At 40.3% G+C, this 19,477-nt stretch overlaps 1 protein-coding gene across 1 annotated transcript; it reads left to right on the top strand.

The window, feature by feature from the left end:
• The first annotated feature begins 10,658 nt into the window (after nt 1-10,658).
• On the top strand, nt 10,659-11,228 carry LOC138873459 (uncharacterized). The gene has a single exon (XM_070151927.1). The coding sequence runs from the start codon at nt 10,659-10,661 to the stop codon at nt 11,226-11,228; it is 570 nt and encodes a 189-aa protein (XP_070008028.1).
• Nucleotides 11,229-19,477: the final 8,249 nt, after the last annotated feature.

Raw genomic sequence — 19,477 nt, 5'->3', positions numbered from 1 at the left:
TGGGAGAGGAAGGCATCTGATTAACCAAATAACGAGCTGTGAGAACTGCATCGCCCCAAAAATGCAACGGAACATGAGATTCAATGAGAAGTGTGCGAGCAGTCTCAATGATGTGCCTATTCTTTCTCTCTGCAACCCCATTTTACTGAGGGGTATAAGGACAAGAGGTCTGATGAATAATTCCTTGAGAAGTCATAAACTGTTGAAATTGAGAGGATAAATATTCTAAGGCATTATCACTACGAAAAGTGCGAATGGAAACACCAAATTGATTTTTAATTTCAGCACAAAAATTCTGGAATATAGAAACAACTCAGAACGATCTTTCATTAAGAAAATCTAAGTACATCTTGAATGATCATCAATGAAACTAACAAAATAACAAAATCCCAAGGTTGAACTGACTCTACTAGGACCCCATATATTAGATTAAACTAAAGAAAAAAAAGACTCTGTATGACTCTCAATACTACGAGGAAAGGAGGCTCGGGTATGTTTCCTGAGCTGACATGACTCACACTCTAATGGAGATAAACTAGACAAACTAGGCACCATCTTCTGTAGCTTGGATAAGCTTGTATGTCCTAAACGTCTGTGAATTAGGTCCGGAGGATCTATAACTAGACATGCCTTGGAGGAATTGAGTGAGTAAAGGTAGTAAAGGCCTTCTGATTCAAATCATGTTCCAATCGTCTGTCCTGTACTGCGGTCCTATATAATAAAAGAATCGTCAATAAAATATATACGACAATGGAGGGCACAAGTCAAACGACTAATAGATGCAAGATTAAAAGGACAGCCAGGGACATAAAGAACGGAATCTAGAATGACAAAGGGCAGGGGATTCGCTTGTCCAACACCTTTTGCTTTAGTTTGAGACCTATTGGCTAAAGTAACAGTGAGAAGAGACTGTGAATACACAATATTTGACAAAAGTGATTTATTACCAGAGATATGATCAGAAACGGCTGAGTCCACAACCCATTGTCCAAGAGTACTAGACTGGGAAATACAAGCAAAAGAATTACCAGTAACAGAAGTATTAGTCTAAGCAACAGAGGCTACTTGTGGAGATGTCTGCTTACTTGCTCGATATAGAAGGAACTCATTATACTCCCATTCAGATAAAGAAAATCCCTGACTAGTCTCATTTGAGCAACATAAGCATTTTTGGGTGGGAGACCATGTAAGGAATAGCACACGTCACGAGTGTGTCCAAGTTTATGACAATAAGAGCACTTGGGTCTAGATCTTCCAAAACGACCTCCTCCTCACCTATTCTCTATAGTATGAGATGCCCGATTGTCCACTGTTTGGGATGTGAGAATAGATGAGTCAGGTGTCTATGATGAGATCACTGGGTGACTTGGTGCTGCAGCAAGGCAAAGTAATTGAGAGAATAATTCATCAACTGTAGGGACAGTTGGACTAGCCAAAATCTGATCGCGTACTGAGTAAAGATCATTAGGAAGCCCAGCAAGAGTAAGAACTAGAAACATCTTTTGTCGCTACTCTTGCTGCTTTTCAACACTAGCAAAAACAAACATCAACTTCTCAAATTCCTCTATGATTGTCTGTACTTGTCCCAATTAAGTAGACATATCTAATTCATGTTTCTTTAAATTTGTCATCCGCGATATCACATCATAGAAACAAGATATGTCATTAGTGTATAAAGTGCGAGCCTTTTCCCAAACCAAATAACATGTCTGGAATGGACAAAACAAGGGCATCAACTTGGAATCAATAGACCGCCACAGAATACTGCATAATTGAGCATCGATCTTCTCCCAAAGTGCTTTGGACTTTGCATCTCCTTCACTAGACTTCGTGATTAGATGATCTTGAACACCTTGACCTTTACACCAAAACTCGATAGACGAAGCCCAAGCTAAGTAGTTTGAACTTCCCATTAAAGGTTCTGAGGTAATCATAACACCGGAACTGCCAGACCTTGGTTTTTAGACCCAAAGGCATAGACTCCCAAAGACATCGTTGGATTGAAGTGAGGTCTATAAAATTATCACCAAATAACAGAAAGAAACAACTAACAACTCACTGAAACAGATGAAGGAAACACTGTTTTTGCCGGAAAATTATTGTAGTTGCCGGAAAGAATCAGTATAGTCGCCGGAAAAACTCAAAGTGGTCAGAATCAAACGAAAAAAGTATGGGTGGGGTCGGAATTGGTACATGACCCAACTGTTCTGAAGAAAGTTTTTCAAAAATGGCTGGAGGGTTCTGCACGCGCCGGCGCGTGAACTCACACGCGTGAGCTTCTGGCAACGCGTGGGGCTTTTGTTGCCGGAGATTTTTCTGGGGTTTGGTTGCCGGACAGTGGCGACTCTTGTAGTAGTGTTGGATTTTTCACAACACTGACGGAGACAACGCAAACAACCTTGAAAAAGTCGCCGAAAAAAGATTTCTGGTGACTAATTTCTCTTTCCGGAATCATTGGAATTTGTGCACAGCGATAAATCTCTCACAATATCTCTGATACCATGTGAGAATGCACGGGAGAAAATATGATTGATATTATTCTCATATGTTAATCATGTTACAATGAGCCCTATATATATAGACATAACATGTCTTACTCCTAATACATATGGGATTAGGGTTACATAACTATTACATAACTATTCTAACAGCCATTAGTTGACACAGAGAGAGAAACAGCAGTTGCGAACGGCCCCTTGAAGCATATATAGAAGATGTGAGAAGAAGAGAGAATGAAATCAATGGTTGTGAGAATGCAGATTTAACTCCATAGCTTTTAGAAGCAATGGTTGTAAGAACACATATTTTGAATCTGCTAGTGCTTTCAAAATATGTACAATATGGGTTAGGCCACGTAAAACTTAAAAACATGGGCTATTTTTTGTTATGGGATTAAGTCATGTGCATTTCCTTGTAATTCATCCGCCTCGTACTTTACCCGCGACCACCCACCCCGCCCCGCAACCCGCAAATTCTCAAACCTGCACTGCCCCGCCAACATTCAAACCCGCCATGCCCCGTACCTACCCCACCCCATTGCCATCCCTATAGGTTCTTTAATCTATTGAGAGGACAATGTTTCATACATTCTCTAGTACAAAACTCATCAAGCCCTTACTCAGCGCTGCACTAAATGTATCTGTAGTGTGAGCCATCTTGTTTTGACCTCAGGAAGCTTTATCTGCATTGTGTCTTTCCTCTAGTTCACGAGCCAATCCATGATGACTCCCTAGGTAGTATTCAGAAGGACTATCCTTGTTACTCTTAACTTGACAAATTTCTTGTGTCAACTAATATGGTATTTAGAGAATGCACCAATTTTTCTATAAACATAACTGGAGGAAGATGAGTGGTTAATCTACCAGGTCATTAGTTCTTTGACTGAACAATTAGTTGATGATTTTTTTTCTTCTTCTCCCATATCTTCTATTAAGTAACAACCACCTATCATGTCTCATGAGTCAGCAATTTCACCATCTTTTCCATCAAGACAGACAGTTGTTTAAGTTTATTTTACGACGAAAAAGACCAATGATACATGTCCTACGCCACTTCCTTCATCATTGTATCCTCTTTGACCTTTCAATTTCTCACATCATTGTATATCTACATATTCAACAACAAATAACAAATCCAGTGAAATTGCACATGTGGGATATACAGAGGATAGTGTGTACGCAGTCCTTACCCCTACCTAGAGAAAGTAGAGAGGTTATTTCTGATAGACCCTCATCTCAGAAAAGATATAAAGGTAAAGAGGTAAAAATGCTAGGAAAAGTAAAAAGCAGGGAACAACAATAAGCATCAATACCTACAAAGAAATCAGAAAACCAAAGCGCAAGAAACCACAAACAATAACAAACATCCGAGAACAAAAAATACAAGGCTAGCACAAAATAAAGTGCTAAAACTAGGCCCTCCAAGACCAACCTCTCGCACATCCTCACTAGGGCATCAACAACTCTCCTCTTCACATGTCCGAACCATATAAGTCTCACTTCCCGCATCTTGTCCTCCACTGGGGACACTACTACCTTGCAATGAATAACTTCATCCCTAATCTTATCTAACCTGGTGTGCGCTCATCTAGCTCAACAGCCTCATCTCTGCCACCTTCATTTTTTGGACATGAGAGTTCTTGATTGGCAAATACTCAGCCCATACAACATAGTCGGTCTGACCACCGCTATTGATAATAGGTTAGATTCATGTAGTTTGGCGACTGTTTATACCCCAACTTGACTATGCTTCACCGTTCTAGGATGGTTAAATAACGATAAATTGACTCTAATTGTGAATTTCATGTTTTGCAGGAGCAAGTTGTGCTTATGAGGACTTAGGACAATTATTGGAGCTAAATTAAAGCAAGGGAAGCCCTTCAGAGCTGAGTACGTGTGAAAGAAGAAAGAAAAGAAGAGAGAAAAGGCTGAGTCACTCTAGTGCGGGCTAGGCGTGGTCCAAGCGCAGCCTTAGCACGACCGCGCTAGAGCAGGGGACCGGGATAGTACACTATGCGATATGCATGGCCACTAGCACGGTTCGAGCACGACCGCACTAGTCAATCCAGAGCACAGGAAATTCAGGGGTAAACTTGGAAGTTTGGCGGTAGTTACACTTAACCTATAAGAGGTCCAACTCGCCCAAAAATAGAATATAAAGGTTTTTATAGATTTTGTGAAGGCAAGAAGAGGCAAGAGGCAAGAAGGATAATTCGACATCGAGTTCTACCTTTCTTCCTTTTGTATTTATCATTCATGATGAATTTTGCTGTTGTTAGTATGAATACGATTATGAGTAGCTAATTATTTAGTCTAGGGTTTTGATGGAACCTGTTGAGGATGAACTTCTTGTTGTGTTAATATAGTTTGCCCAATTTAATCTCTATTTGTTCAACTGCATTTTTGTTGTAGTTAATTGATAGGATCCTCAATTATTTATGCCTATTTAGTATGTATTACTCAGGAGAGAGTGCATATTTAGGTAATTGTTGAACAACACCACTCCCAAAGTATATGAGGAATCAATAACCGAGGGTTTAAAGGTGGGATTAGGAATAACGAAACCTTGGGTGCGATCTAAGTGAGTTGTAATAAAAAACTAGCTAGCGTAATTCGAGAGAGTGCATCTAATTAATTGTCGTAATTACTTGGGAGAGATTTACGGTAGTAAGAATGCTCATGATCTATAGAGACGATTAGGCAAATCTATGCGAAACATAATAGGAAAGCATTCCATTAATAGGAGAAATCACAACCTTAGATCCTTCTCTTATTTGTTTACAACTCAGTCATATTTAGCTTTTAGTTTACTTAATGTTATTCAGTTATAGTTAGTAAAAACATCACCAATTGTTATTCAAAATATCTGGGAAGTTGATTACTAAGAATTAAGTGAGTCTGACAAAAGTAATTGGTAGGTTAATTCCCTGGGGATTCGACTCTGGGCTATATACCCTGATTATATTTGCAACGACCGCTTGTCCTTTTTATAAGGCATAGTTTGGCATGATCAAATTTTGGCGCCGTTGCCAGGGAATTAAGGTGTTATCAATTACAGTTGAAAGAAATACAAAAATTCTTAGTGTAGTCAGTTTTCTTTATTTTCAATCTATACATTGAAATTTTAACGCTTGTTAACTTGGTTGTACATGTGCATGCCTAGAAACTCATCGAGAACTGGTGAAGTATTTGAAGCATTATCAGATCCCGAAAAAGTTTTCAAGGCATTGAATCGGGCCAACCGGAAAAACAAACAACAACAATCAGCTGAACAACTTGAACCAGACATGGGGGATCGCGAGGTAGACCCGGCTGCACCAGTAGTGGCGCCTCTTATGCCAGAGGCTGGTCTATATAACTTGGTGCAACCTACAATAGAGAATTTGGCCACAATGATATTAGTCCCGCTGATACATGCCGAATCTTTTCAAATCACAAACAACATGATGCACTTGTTGCAAACCAAGAGACTATTTTCGGGGTCATACATTGAAGATCCTCAACAACACTTGAAGAATTTTCTGTCAATCTGCAAAACTCAAAGGCAACCCAACGTAACTTAGGAAGCAATAAAGCTATTGTTGTTTCCATTCTCAGTGACAGGAGCTGCTCAGACTTGGCTAAATTCACTCCCCATTAATTCCATCACGACCTGGGAGGAGTTAGTCAAGTAATTTGTGAATAAGTTTCATCTACCCAACAAGACTGCTCAGCAAATTGATGAAATTTTGAGCTTTAAATAGAAACCAATTGAAACACTGCAAGAAACATGGGAACGATTCAAAGGGATGTTGGTTATATGTCTGCACCACGGTATTCCAGATCAGATGTTGGGGCAGCGGTTTTACATGGGTATGACAGATAGCGTGAAGGCTAATATTGATGCTTCAGCTGGTAGAGCATTCTTGAGCAAAACATGGAGAGAAAGCCAGAGCTTGCTTGACAAGATGACATAGAATTCGGGGTGGACAACCAGGAATGCACCTATCACTCTAGTAGTTCACTCAGTGCCCTTAGATCCATCCAACACTCTTGTTGAAAATATGGCCACCTTAATGACACAAATAAGTATACTCACCAAAAAGGTGGAAGAGTCAGGGCAGAAGCAGCAGGTGCACATTGTAGATACAACCAATGGGGGCTTATGCACATCTTACATTAGTCAGCCAATTGGTAGCCAATGGAATGCAGAAAGTGATCATCATCATTACCCTGAGGACATGAATTATGTGTCTAATTATGGGGGCCAGAGACATGGTGGTCAGAATTGGGGCCAACAGAATCAGCCATATAGGCCAGTCCAGCCACAACACAACAATGGAAATATAGGAGCCATACGACCTCACAATAATGTGGAACCCTACCAAAGACCACAGGGATACAACAATCAAAATCAACAGCAGGGTTATCACCCTTCTCAGCAACAACATGGTGGGAGACAGGAAGATAGGTTTGCTAGACTCGAGGCAATGATGCAGCAGGTTATTGGGTCAAATGCGAAAATGAGTGAAAGAGTAGATGCACATGAGTCAGCTATAAAGAATATTGAAGTGCAAATGGGCCAGATTTCGATGTCTTTGAATAATCGTCCTCATGGGACATTTCCTGCAGACACTCAGGTAAATCCAAAAGATCAGGGCCCGAAACAGCTGATGGCAGTGAGTCTACGTAATGGCAGAGACTTAAACTTGGAGAAAGAGAGGGCTAGAGAAAGTAGACAGGCTGAGACACTTGTACCAATGCCTATTGAGCTAGATGATTCAACAAAACTGACAGAGGTGACAATAAAACCTGTCTAGGAAGAAACCAACACACATCTTGAGACTGAGAAAGAAGCTGAGACAGCCCAGGAACCGGTAGTTGAGGTGGTGTCTGACAAAGAGAGAACCTAAATCATTGGGAAGAAGAGACCTCCAACACTATTCCCATAGAGGCTGGACAAATACCAGAAGAGGAGCAATACAAGAAATTCTTGGAGATGTTGAAACAAATCTAGGTAAATATTCCATTGATTGATGCTTTGAAGGAGATGCCTGGTTATGCAAAAATGATGAAGAACTTGACGTCCCGAAAATTCGACTTCCAAGATTTGGCCATAGTGACTCTAACTCAAACCTAAGGTGTTGTGGTGACTAGACCAGTTGCTGAGAAGTTGTCTGATCCAGGGAATTTCGCAATTCCTTGCACCATTGGTAACTTTGCCTTTACCAAGGCACTTTTGTGATTTGGGGGATAACATAAATCTTATGCCCCTGGAGATCTATAAGAGGTTGGGGATTGGAAGAGCTATACCGACGTCTATGTTGTTGCAGCTGGCTGACAGAACTGTGAAAAGACCCTTTGGTATTTTGGATGACGTGTTGATACAGGTAGGGAAATTTGTGTTCCCTGCAGATTTTGTGATTCTGTATTGTAAGGTGGATAAATAAATTCCCATAATTTTGGGAAGGTTGTTCTTGGCCACAAGGCGAGCCCTCATTGATTGTGAAACTAGGGAGATCAAGATGAGGTTGAACGACGAGGAGATAACATTCAACGTGCAAAAATCTATGAGGCGACCAAGTGAATTCGCCAATTGTTCTCTTATTGATGCCATGGATATAATCGTGGAAGAGGATGATGAGACATTGACTATTGAAGATCCTCTTGCTGCATGTCTTTTGAATTTAGATGAGGTGAACGGGGAAAAATTAACAGAATGGGTGTTGGCTCTAGAGGGCAGAGGGTTTTGGGAGAGAACACTTGAATTCGAGCCCCTGCACTTAGAAAATAGAGAAATTCCTCCAGCCAAACCATCCATAGAAGAACTACCAAAGCTGGAGTTAAAGCCACTACCCGCCTATCTCAGGTATGTGTTCCTAGGACCTAACTCCACATTACCTGTTATTATCTCATCTAGTTTGTTAGATGTGCAGGCATAACAACATTTGCAGGTACTCAAGGAGTGCAAGACTGCCATTGGATGGACCATGGCAGACATTAAGGGAATCAGCCTGGCTTATTGTATGCATAAAATTCTGCTGGAAGAGGGGCACAAACCTTCCAGGGAGCACCAAAGAAGGCTGAACCCCAACAAGAAGGAAGTGGTGAAGAAGGAGGTGATTAAGTGGTTAGGTGCGGGAATCATTTTCCCCATCTCTGACAGCAACTGGGTTAGCCCGGTGCAATGTGTTCCTAAGAAGGGTGGTATGACGATGGTAAAAAATGATAACAATGAGATCTCTAAAAGAATCGTCACATGCTGGAGAATTTGTATGGACTATAGGAAATTAAATTTGGCCACCCGGAAAGAGCACTTCCCACTTTCTTTCATTGATTAGATGCTTGATAGACTGGCAGGGAGGTCCCACTTTTGTTTTCTGGATGGGTACTTAGGGTACAACCAAATCTCCATTGCACCAGAGGACAAAGAGATAACTTCCTTCACATGTCCATATGGAATTTATACCTTCCGGAGGATGCCTTTTGGCCTATGCAATGCACCAACCATATTCCAAAGGTGCATGATGTCCATATTCACTGACATGGTTGAAGACATAATGGAGGTGTTCATGGATGATTTCTCAGTGGTGAGAAACTCATTCGATGGATGCCTTACAAACCTGACCAGAGTGTTGAAGAGATGTATCGAGACTAACCTTGTACTTAATTGGGAAAAGTGTCATTTCATGCTAAAAGAGGGTATAGTCTTGGGACACAGGGTATCAAGCAAGGGAATCGAGGTGGATCATGCTAAAGTTGATGTGATAGAAAAGCTTCCACCCCCACATCATTCAACGCAATCAGAATCTTCCTCGGGCATGCCAGTTTCTACCGGAGATTGATAAAAGACTTCTCAAAAATTGCCAACCCATTCTGTAAGTTGTTAGAAAAAGATCACCCTTTCATGTTTTCTGATGATTGCAGGGTAGAATTCGAGGAGTTGAAAAAGAGGCTAGTCACAGCACCCATCATTGTTGCCCCCGACTGGGAGCAACCATTCGAACTCATGTGTGACTCCAGTGACTATGCAGTGGGGGTAGTGCTAAGAAAGCGAAAAGACAAGTTAATGCACCCAATTTACTACGCCAGTAGAACGTTGAGTGGAGCCCAGCTGAAATACACTATGACTGAAAAGGAGATGCTAGCTGTAGTGTTCGCATTCGACAAGTTCAGATCATACCTGATTAGCTCTAAGGTAATTGTATATACTGATCATGCTGCTCTCAGGTACTTGATTAAAAATAAGGAATCCAAACTGGGCCTGATTCATTGGGTGCTGTTACTAAAAGAGTTCGACCTGAAGATTCGTGACCGTAAGGGCACAGAAAACCAAGTCGCTGATCATCTATCGTGACTTGAAGGAGTTGAAAACTCAGTTGAGGTAGAGGATATTATGGAAACCATTCCAGACAAGCAACTACTCGCCACAAGCCTTGAGGAAGTGCCATGGTATGCTGACTTTGCAAATTACCTGGCAAGCAGTATAGTTCCCTATGATCTTTCCTCTGTGCAAAAGAAAAGGTTTTATCGTGACTGCCGCATGTATTACTGGGATGAACCTTATTTGTTTAGAATATGTGTTGACAATATGATCCGGAGGTGTGTCCCCGAGATAGAACAATCTTCTATTTTGCAGGCATGTCACGCATCGGCATATGGCGGACATTTTGGAGGAGTTAGGACGACAGCAAAAGTGCTAGAAGCCGGGTTTTACTGGCCAACAATGTTTAAGGATGCACATCAATGGGTGAAGGGATATAATGAATGTCAGCAAATCGGGAACATTTCCCATCACCATGAGATGCCCATGAACCCAATTCAAGAGTTTGAAGTGTTCGATGTATGGGGGATAGACTTCATGGGCCCCTTCGTCAGCTCCTTTGGCAATAAGTACATACTTGTTGTTGTGGATTACGTGTCCAAATGGGTGAAAGTTTCAACACTCCCCCCAATGATGCAAGGGTGCTAGTGGGGTTTTTGAAGAAGAATATATTCACCCATTTCGGGACCCCGAGATCTATTATCAGTGATGGAGGCACTCATTTCTGTAATCGAGCCTTCGAGAAATTGCTAGCAAGGTACGATGTATGCCACAAGGTGGCAACCCCATATCATCCTCAAATTAGTGGACAAGTCGAAGTGTCGAATAGAGAGATAAAGAGTGTGGTGACCAAGACTATGAACGCCACAAGAATTGATTGGGCAAAAAAGTTATATGATGCACTCTGGGCCTACAGAACCGCGTTCAAAACACCAATTGGTATGTCACCATACAAGTTGGTGTTCGGGAAGGCCTGTCACTTGCCAGTAGAACCAGAACATAGAGCTTGGTGGGCAATGAAACGACTAAATTTGGACATTAAGGCTGTGGGAACAAATAGAGTCACAGAATTGTATGAGCTAGATGAGTTTCGATTTCTTGCTTTCGAGAGCACGAGGTTGTATAAAGAGAGAATGAAGAGGTTGCACGACAAGAACATTGTTGAGCGAAATTTCAATCCCGGAGACATGGTGTTGCTTTATAACTCAAGATTAAGGCTATTTCTGGGTAAACTCAAGTCACGATGGTCTGGACCATTTCGGGTGGTCGAAGTTCTCTCTTCAGGTGCCATAGAGATTGCCTCAGAAAAGGATTCCCATACATTTAGAGTCAATAGGCAAAGATTGAAACCATATGTGGGCATTGATGAACCCAAGGAAGTGTTAGTGATCCATCTGACTAAACCTCAGAGGTTGAGCGAGCCTTAAATGCGCTCATCTGCGTCGTGCCGTTGTGAGCACGTGATTTTTGCTTCATGAAAATTACTCCAAAATAAATTGATAAATAAAATAAATTGCCTCTGGGTACGATTTTGAGAATTTCGCGTGACATTTTGGTTAATTATTCTTGTCTGTGAGTGTTTGTTTTGTTTAGTTAATTGAAAAATACAAAAATACATGTTGCATGCCTATTTAGGATTTAATTGTGCATTTTGGAATTAATTAAACCATAGTTTGGTTTTAAAAGAAAGAAAATCACAAAAAATATGCATTTATCCTATTTTTGTCATTTAAATGTGCCATTGTGTGATTTTATTTTTTTTAAATGTTTTGTCTTGTGTGTTAATTGTTGTTAAAGGGTAATTAATATATTGTAAGGTTAATTTTGATTTTTACAATTCTAATTAGAAATTTTAGTAATTAGGAATTAAAATAAAATGAAAGAAAAAGAAGAAGGAAGTGAAAATAAGGAGAAAACCGGACTGGGCCATTTCAATTTGGGCCAAAATCAGGCCCAAGTCTCATCTTCACCCGATCCAGACCAGCCAGCCTCGAAGACGGGCGAAACGACGTAGTGTGATGTCGAAACTGCGTCGTTTCGTCGTCAAAAATCACAGCCGTCCACCCAAATCAATCAAACGGTCCCTAACGACCAACCCTAACCCGTAAGCAGCCCCGACCCGTTTTGCCCACACCGGTCCAACCCACCCTGAAGCCAAACGACCCCGTTTTAATTAAATGAATTAATCAAGGCCGTTGGATCCCATCATCCAACGGCCCAGATTAGTTCACTTGATTTCAATATATCAAAATCCCTACCCCTTACCCCCAAACCTAATCAGACCCCTTACCTCCCTTTCGTCTCTAACCTAGAGACTAGCCCATAACGCCGCCTCACTCTGCCACCGGAAATCGCCTCACGGCAGTTCCGGTGGCCCAAACCTCCCCATTTTTACACCATAGCTCTCCCACAACCTCCTCTCTCCAAACCCGCACTTAGTTTACCTTGAATCTCAATGAGGCTCTTCGAATCTTCAATCGAAGATCCCCGCCCCAAACCCTAGCCTATCAACTTGACCCCAAATTCACACCTTGTGACCACCGGACCTCCCTCGTTCCTAAACTACCCTTAGATTGCTTCAAATCACACTGGGAGATCTCGAATCAGGAGTTTCAGGATGATAGTTGGAAGCTAGGTCAGAGACTGAGGTCAAAACGGACCTTAGTCGAATGTGTTCTTGTTTAAGAACACTTGACTAGGGTCCGCCTTGGCCTCAAGTCCCAAAAAAATAGGCTCTGGAGGTTCGAACTCAGTCCCTATTTGACTGGTAGGTCTCCGTTCAATTTTTCTTTTTCTATTAGTTTTTGCTCAGTGAATTCATCTTCTACTCCTTTCTTATTATTGTTCAAATCCGAAGGTTTCGTGTTTGCTCTGTATTTTGTTTCTTCTTTAGTTTCCTGATTGATTCGAATCAGTCAGTATTAGTAAGTTTTGTATAAATTTATTCAGTCCCATAATTGTTCGACATTGTTGTTAGTTCAAAGTATGTCACCTGTGATTATATGTAATTTGTGCTTATGTCTATTGTAATTCAGTATGCTTACAGTATTCAAATTGTTTTTGTTCAGGTTTGATTTAGAAAGTATAATTTGTTTCAAATATGAATAATATGCATCTGTGTCAGTCAGTTTTGATTCCAGTAGTTCATTGCAGCTTTGTTCCAATTATGTCATTTGGTTAATAAGAAATTAATTTCATAGTTTTAGTAATCAAATTGATAGGTTTTAAGTTGGTTATAACTGATGTTGTTCTTAATTTAGATATAGTTCTTTATATTTCAGTGTTTAATTGAGCTTTGGTTTAGGTTAATCAGTGATTAGTTTACCTGTTAGATCAATTGGTCATAGCTGATGGGATTCTGGGGTGTTTTAGGAATAGAGAAATAGAGAAATTTGGTTTACTGATAGTAGTGGGAAGTGGGGCACCTAAATACCATAATTTAATGTAATAGTGGAAAATTGGTTTGACTAAGTGGTCTGTCTAGTGGGGTCCTAATGTGCTTTAATTTGAACTAATTGATAGAGGGGACCACTAATGAATGAGAGATGTTTGGCTGATTGGGAATTAGAAATAGTAGGGTAATAATGAAAGGCTAAATAACTCACATAGTAGAGGAATATAGGGCTGGAAAGTAAGAAAGAAGTGGAGGGTAATTAGAAAAGGGTAATTAGAAAAGGGTAATAATAAAGGGTAATAGTAAAAAGTAAAAGAAAAAGGGGACTGGAAAGGGTCTTGCTTTGGGTATAAGATAGGGGTCATTTGGGACTAAGAGGGGGGATTTTTTTGGAAGACAAAGAAAAATTTTCAGGGTTTAAGTTAAAAAAAGAACTGATTTTTCAGAACTTAAAATTGATTCTTTGAGAGTTAAAAACTGAAAGTGAAGCCTTTCTTTACGGCTGAAAATCATAATTCTATTACTGCTTCCGTGATTTGCATTTGGTACTACTGATTTTCGGATTGGCTTTCCTAGTTTTTCTTTTGGTTTTGGAGTGTTGTTTCGTTTGAATTTCTAGGTTTCTATTTGGTTTTCAAGTTTTCTGCTTGGTATCTGAATCTGGATCTTGGGTTTCTGCCACTGTTTGTTACGGGGCTGTTCTGTGCATTCCCGCGCTGTTGCTGTTATTGTGTTGTTTACTGCTGTCCTGCTGATCTTCCTCTTCTTCTCTTGTTCTATTATCAGGTACATTCTCGAATCACAATGTCATGTAGCTGTTAAAAAAATGAAAGGCAATGCTCGAATAGTCGAGTATTTAAGTTGTACTGATAGCTTAGTAGTCAAATGATAAGTAGTTTTATAGTCTATTTTTGTAATTCAATAAAGAAGGTGGACTATAGGATTTATATTCGACTAAACTGTTTTCTACAATTTTCCTTAGTTTCAATGTATGATAGTTGGGGTTTTGTTTTGTTTTAAATAAATATATCAAGTTGTTGGAATTGAACAAGTTTAGGTAATCCTAATTGGAGTCGGCATCAGTCTGAAATAATAGGTTAATCGTGAACATGTAGATAAACCTAGTTAAGGCGTGAATTTGGGATAATTTTGTGAATTAGGCATTAAGGTTTGGTTCATGCAGCTTGTTTGTTAAAAAGGGGGCTTGTTTGGTTTGAAGAGGTAAGTGTTGAATAGGTTTAGTTCTGCCAGTTTTAGGCAGAAATAAAAAGGCCATTAATTTTATAGAATCCGTAGGCTTGACATATTTGAAGCGCGATTCAATGTAGAAAGGATAAGAACCTTAATCCAATAGGTTATTCAAGTTAACGAGCTAGCTTCAACAAACTTTCGTAAGCATCAGTAATTAAGGTGGGTTTAGTTTCAAGTAGTTGAAAAGCATTTAGTCCCAATGAATCAATTCGTCTAACAATGCGAGTTTAATCTAGTTATAGGCTAATTAGTTTCTTTTGAATATATTATTTGTCGATTCCGTATTTTATTTATAATCTCAATTTTAGTAATCTTCTTTTCCGTTAACATTTGTCTTAATCTAGCAATTAATATGTTACGCTTTTTTTTAAGCATATAATTAATTAGGATTTTTCTCTTTTATTTTAGAGACGAATTTAATAGAAATGTAGTCACTTTAGGATATCCTTAAAATAAATGAGGCGTGCTTCGCAAAAATAAATCGTAAGCTGCGGGGCCCTCTATACGTGTTTGAAAAATTACTTAGACTTCGGGATGAGCCATTTAGCAAAATTTCACGGCCTTACCCAAAATAATGATACGCTAGTCGCTTTAGGCGCGCCTTGAATAAATTACTTTCTTAAACTCGGGTGCACATTTATGTGACCCAAATCCAAATCTTAACGGAGTCGAAATGTGTCGATAACCACAGGTACATTGACTATGACGTGGTTCGAGATACGTTTTCACAACGTTGCAATTCTCCGTAAAATAATAACAATAATAATAAAATTGATAAAAGCGGTTCAAAGTTAAAATTTGCATATAAGTTCTTAATTGTTAAAAATCAGATAAATAAGCCGAATATAACAGTTGAGCGACCGTGCTAGAACCACGGAACTCGGGAATGCCTAACACCTTCTCTCGGGTTAACAGAATTCCTTATCCGGATTTCTGGTTCGCTGACTGTTAAACAGAGTCAATCTTTTCCTCGATTCGGGATTCGACCGGTGACTTGGGACACCATAAATCTCCCAAGTGGCGACTCTGAATTAAATAAACAAATCCCATTTCGATTGTCCTTTAATTGGAAAAACTCCCTGTTGCGCCCTCGCGGGGGCGGAAAAAGGAGGTGCGACAACCGTGACGTTAAATCAGACGTTGCATGGGAGGCAACCCATTGACTTATTGTAACAGTCGTGCCACAACATTAACTAAGGCGCTTGTTGGGAGGCAACCCAATGCGTAGTGACTTTAGTATAGTTAGTATTTGTTAATTTTGATTTTGGTAAGTACTAACCAATACAGGTGAGCTTGGGCGAGTGATAAGTCCATCAGACGCGGAAGGAACAGGTAAAAAAAAAGTGGAAATTTTTTGAGCCCCAGGAGCACGCCCGTGCTACAAGCCACGCTATAGGCCGTGCATATCGCCAAACATTCTGCCTCAGTATTCCGCCCAGTAGCGCGCCCGCACATATGGCCAAGTACACTGTTTCACTAGCGGGGCCGCGCTCGAACTGCGCTACAACCGCGCTAGTGCCGTTCCGCCTAACTTAACTTTTTATTTTATTTTATTTATTTTGTATGTTAATTGTTTTAGTTGTTGATTTCCCCGCCCACCCTAACTATTCCCCTTTTCTCCATTCCCAAATACCCAACGCCTAAGCACCCCAATCCTAACTCCCACCTTCTCCTCATTTTCCTCTTCTCCAAATTCCCCTCTTCTCCATTCCCAAATAATCCCAGCCCAAACTCCCCAAGGTTCAAGCCAATCCCTCCACTACTCTTCTTCACTTCTCACCATCTTCTCTCACTACAGATAAGGTTTTTTTTTTTCAATTTTTGTAAATTTTTGTTTGATTTCTTAATTGTGTAGTAGTTTTTTTTCTCTTTTCTTAGAAGTAATTTGTAGTGTATGTGTAGTGCTTGTGGGCGGTGATGTTTGTGGAGTTGTATCTCTTAACTTAGTGGGTGAATTTGGGGAAATTGTGGTGGTAATTGGGTTACTACATGTTTAATTAGGGGCTCCAGTATATGATGCCCACAAGATGTTTGTTTAAATGCCACAGTAAGTGTAAATGGGTAATTGTGACCAATTGTACGAGTGAAGTCTGAGTAACCGCAGTTGAGTTACACCTTTTGTGCTGTGCTAATTCTATTCTTCTTTCAGGTACTATGGATCCCTCCAAGAAACGCCGAACCGTCGGTGCTTTATCCAGTGGTCAAGTTGGATCTTCCAGGGCGCGCGGGTCAGCTCCTACTCGTCCTTTTGATAGCAGCAGGTTCGTCTCCACTAAGGCTCAGGACCACTTTGCTGATAAGGTCCCTAAGATACCAATACCGGAGAAGGTCATAGATATAGGGTCGCTCCAGTTGGGCTTCCCTAACTTGTATAATGAGTTGGTCAGGAGGGGCTACAAATCTTCTTTGAAGAGCCAGACGAGGGAAATTTGATGGTTGTCCGTGAATTCTATGTCAATGTAAAAGAACATGTGAATGCTGTAGTAATAGTGCGCATGAAGGCTTTGGATGCCTCTGTTGAGGCTATTCGGAGGATATACCAGCTGCCTAAACCTGTGGGGGAGTACGACGACTATTATGAACTGTATAGGAGGAAATACACCCAGTGGGAGATGTTCTTTGAAACAATTTGTGTACACGGTAAGGAAATTGTATGGATGAAGTATGGGAAGAAGTTTCATTCTGTGGCGCTCACTTTTGAAGGGAGGTGCTGGTTGTATGTCATCAACAACCGCCTGATCCCTTCTTCCAACACCACGGAGGTGAATGCTCCTCGAGCTGCTTTAATTTGGTGCTTTATAAATGGTCACGACTTTGACGTGGCTAAGCTCATTCGCGAGGAGATATGTACACGTTATCCGGTGAAGAGGTATGGGTTCTTATTCCCTTCCTTAGTCACTAGACTTTGCTGGTAGCTTGGGTGTTGGAAAATTTGAATGTGGATGGGATAGTGCCAAGAGACTCCAAGTTTCGAGCCGATAAGGTAACTATTGGGAAGGAGCATGTGGCAGCTGGTGGTGATGATAATGCTAAATCCGATGACTCTGAGGAAGGGGAGGATGAGAAAGAGGAAGTAAGGGCCAAGTCACCAGCCCATGAGTGGATTACTGAGGCTGCAGGACCATCTGGGGCTGCTCGGGTTACCCGGTTCACAACCTTAGAGCATGAGGTGGCAGGGTTGTGTGCCTCGGTCGCTGACTTAGGTACACATATTGATGCAATGGTCAACTAGAAGGTTAAATCGGAGAAGAAAATATTGGGCTGGCTGCGAGCTCTGGGTCGTGCATGCAATCTGAACCCGGACACGGTCTCCGATCAAGAGTGATCAATCAGAGGAGTTCCTTTATCTTACTGTTCTTTATTTTATATGCCATGAGGACATGTCTTCCTTTTAAGTGTGAGGTGGGGGATACTTCAATGTATGTGTATATATGTAGGAACTTGACTGTTTTATGTTTTCTTGATTGTTTTTGTGGTTTTGAGTAGCAGTCAAATTAGGTAAGTCGACGTGAAAATCTGGAAAAAAATAGATATATGTTGGCCTCTTCTTGATGACGGATCTTCTAGACAGTTTTCGTGAGGGAAGTAAGTCTAAAGAAACTACCAAAAAGATTTTTTTTGTTTTAGGTAGTGTAGTAACTCCCCCTTGGTTTTCTTTGGGCCACGGTTCTTTTCCAAGGGCTTTGTTTGAATTGGGTGTAGTTAGTTTTTATTTATTTTGTTTCTAGTTTTTAGTTGGTACTTATGAGCGATGAGCTGAAATAGGAAGAGAAGTCCTTAACATTGATACACCTGAACACAGTAGACACTGAAGTGTGACACTTAGTCTCAGTGGTTGATTCTTGTTAGAGTGCCTTAAATTGTATGTTTGTAACTGACTTGAGTACTCAAACGAGAGTGTCTTGATAAGACAATCTGGAGTGAGTCATGTGCCATGTGTGTGTGAGTTGTATTGTATTCTATGCTCTGCATTTGATGCCTAGAACTTACCCCGTATGTTTGCAAAGCGAAATAGTAGCTTTATTCAGTCTTAGAAGTGATGTAGGCATTTCTTTGTTAAGCCAGATATATAAAGTAGACCCACCTAAATGTGATACATCGTAATTAACCCCGTTGAGCCTATAAGCCTGTTTCTTTGGCAACCACATTACAAATTTTACCTAATTGTTTGAACGGCCCATCTGTTTGAACCTCTTTACCTCCCATAAGCACTTGAATGGTTATGAAATATGCAAATGTTAAAGTGTGGGATAATTGTTTGGTTTTTGAGTGGAACCAATGAAATAGAGAAAAAGGTGCAGTATTTTTAAAAATAAAAGAATAAGAGCCACTTAAAAAAAAGAAGAAAAAAAACAAAATAAGTAAATGTAGTACTTTATAAGTGGTGACTTGATACAATTGCACCTAATGGAGTTTGGGGTATTATAAATAGAAGTGTGGTGGAATGTCTGGTCTGACATAAGTATGGTTTTGAATGCGAATGTGAGTGTATTAAAAGTGCTTAGGGAGGTTAGCCACTATATCCAAATATATCCTACCCGTTCCTTAGCCTATATTACAACCAAATGAAGTCCTAATTGATCTGAGACTGAATGGGCTCGATTAGTAGAATAGTACACTACGGGCAAGCCTATGGTGCATCTATGTGGCATGTGAATTTTCTTTTTGACAGTGAGCAAATTTTCTCTATCTAAGTTCCTAATTGTTCTTAATATTATTATTTGTGGAACTAATCTCTTGTGTGATGTGATGTCATTTGATTGACGAAGGAAAGGTAAGTCTTGACCTCTGTATAGAGTAATTTGAGTAAGTATGAATATTGCACGACATGTGAGAGTCGACTCTTGAGGCAAAGAGGGTATACTACTAGACGTAACTTTGGTGATTTGCTTGGTGTGATACGTTAGGGAAAAGCTTAATGAAGGAACCTTTATAGAGTATGGTGGATTTCTCGAGGACTAGCAATGATTTAAGTGTGGGTGTTGATAATAGGTTAGATTCATGTAGTTTGACGACTATTTATGCCCCAAC

This window comes from Nicotiana sylvestris, chromosome 7 (genome assembly GCF_000393655.2).
Source record: "Nicotiana sylvestris chromosome 7, ASM39365v2, whole genome shotgun sequence".
NCBI lineage: Eukaryota > Viridiplantae > Streptophyta > Magnoliopsida > Solanales > Solanaceae > Nicotiana > Nicotiana sylvestris.
The sequence above is the reverse complement of the archived record's forward strand: the minus strand, read 5'-3'. Positions and strand labels throughout refer to the sequence as shown.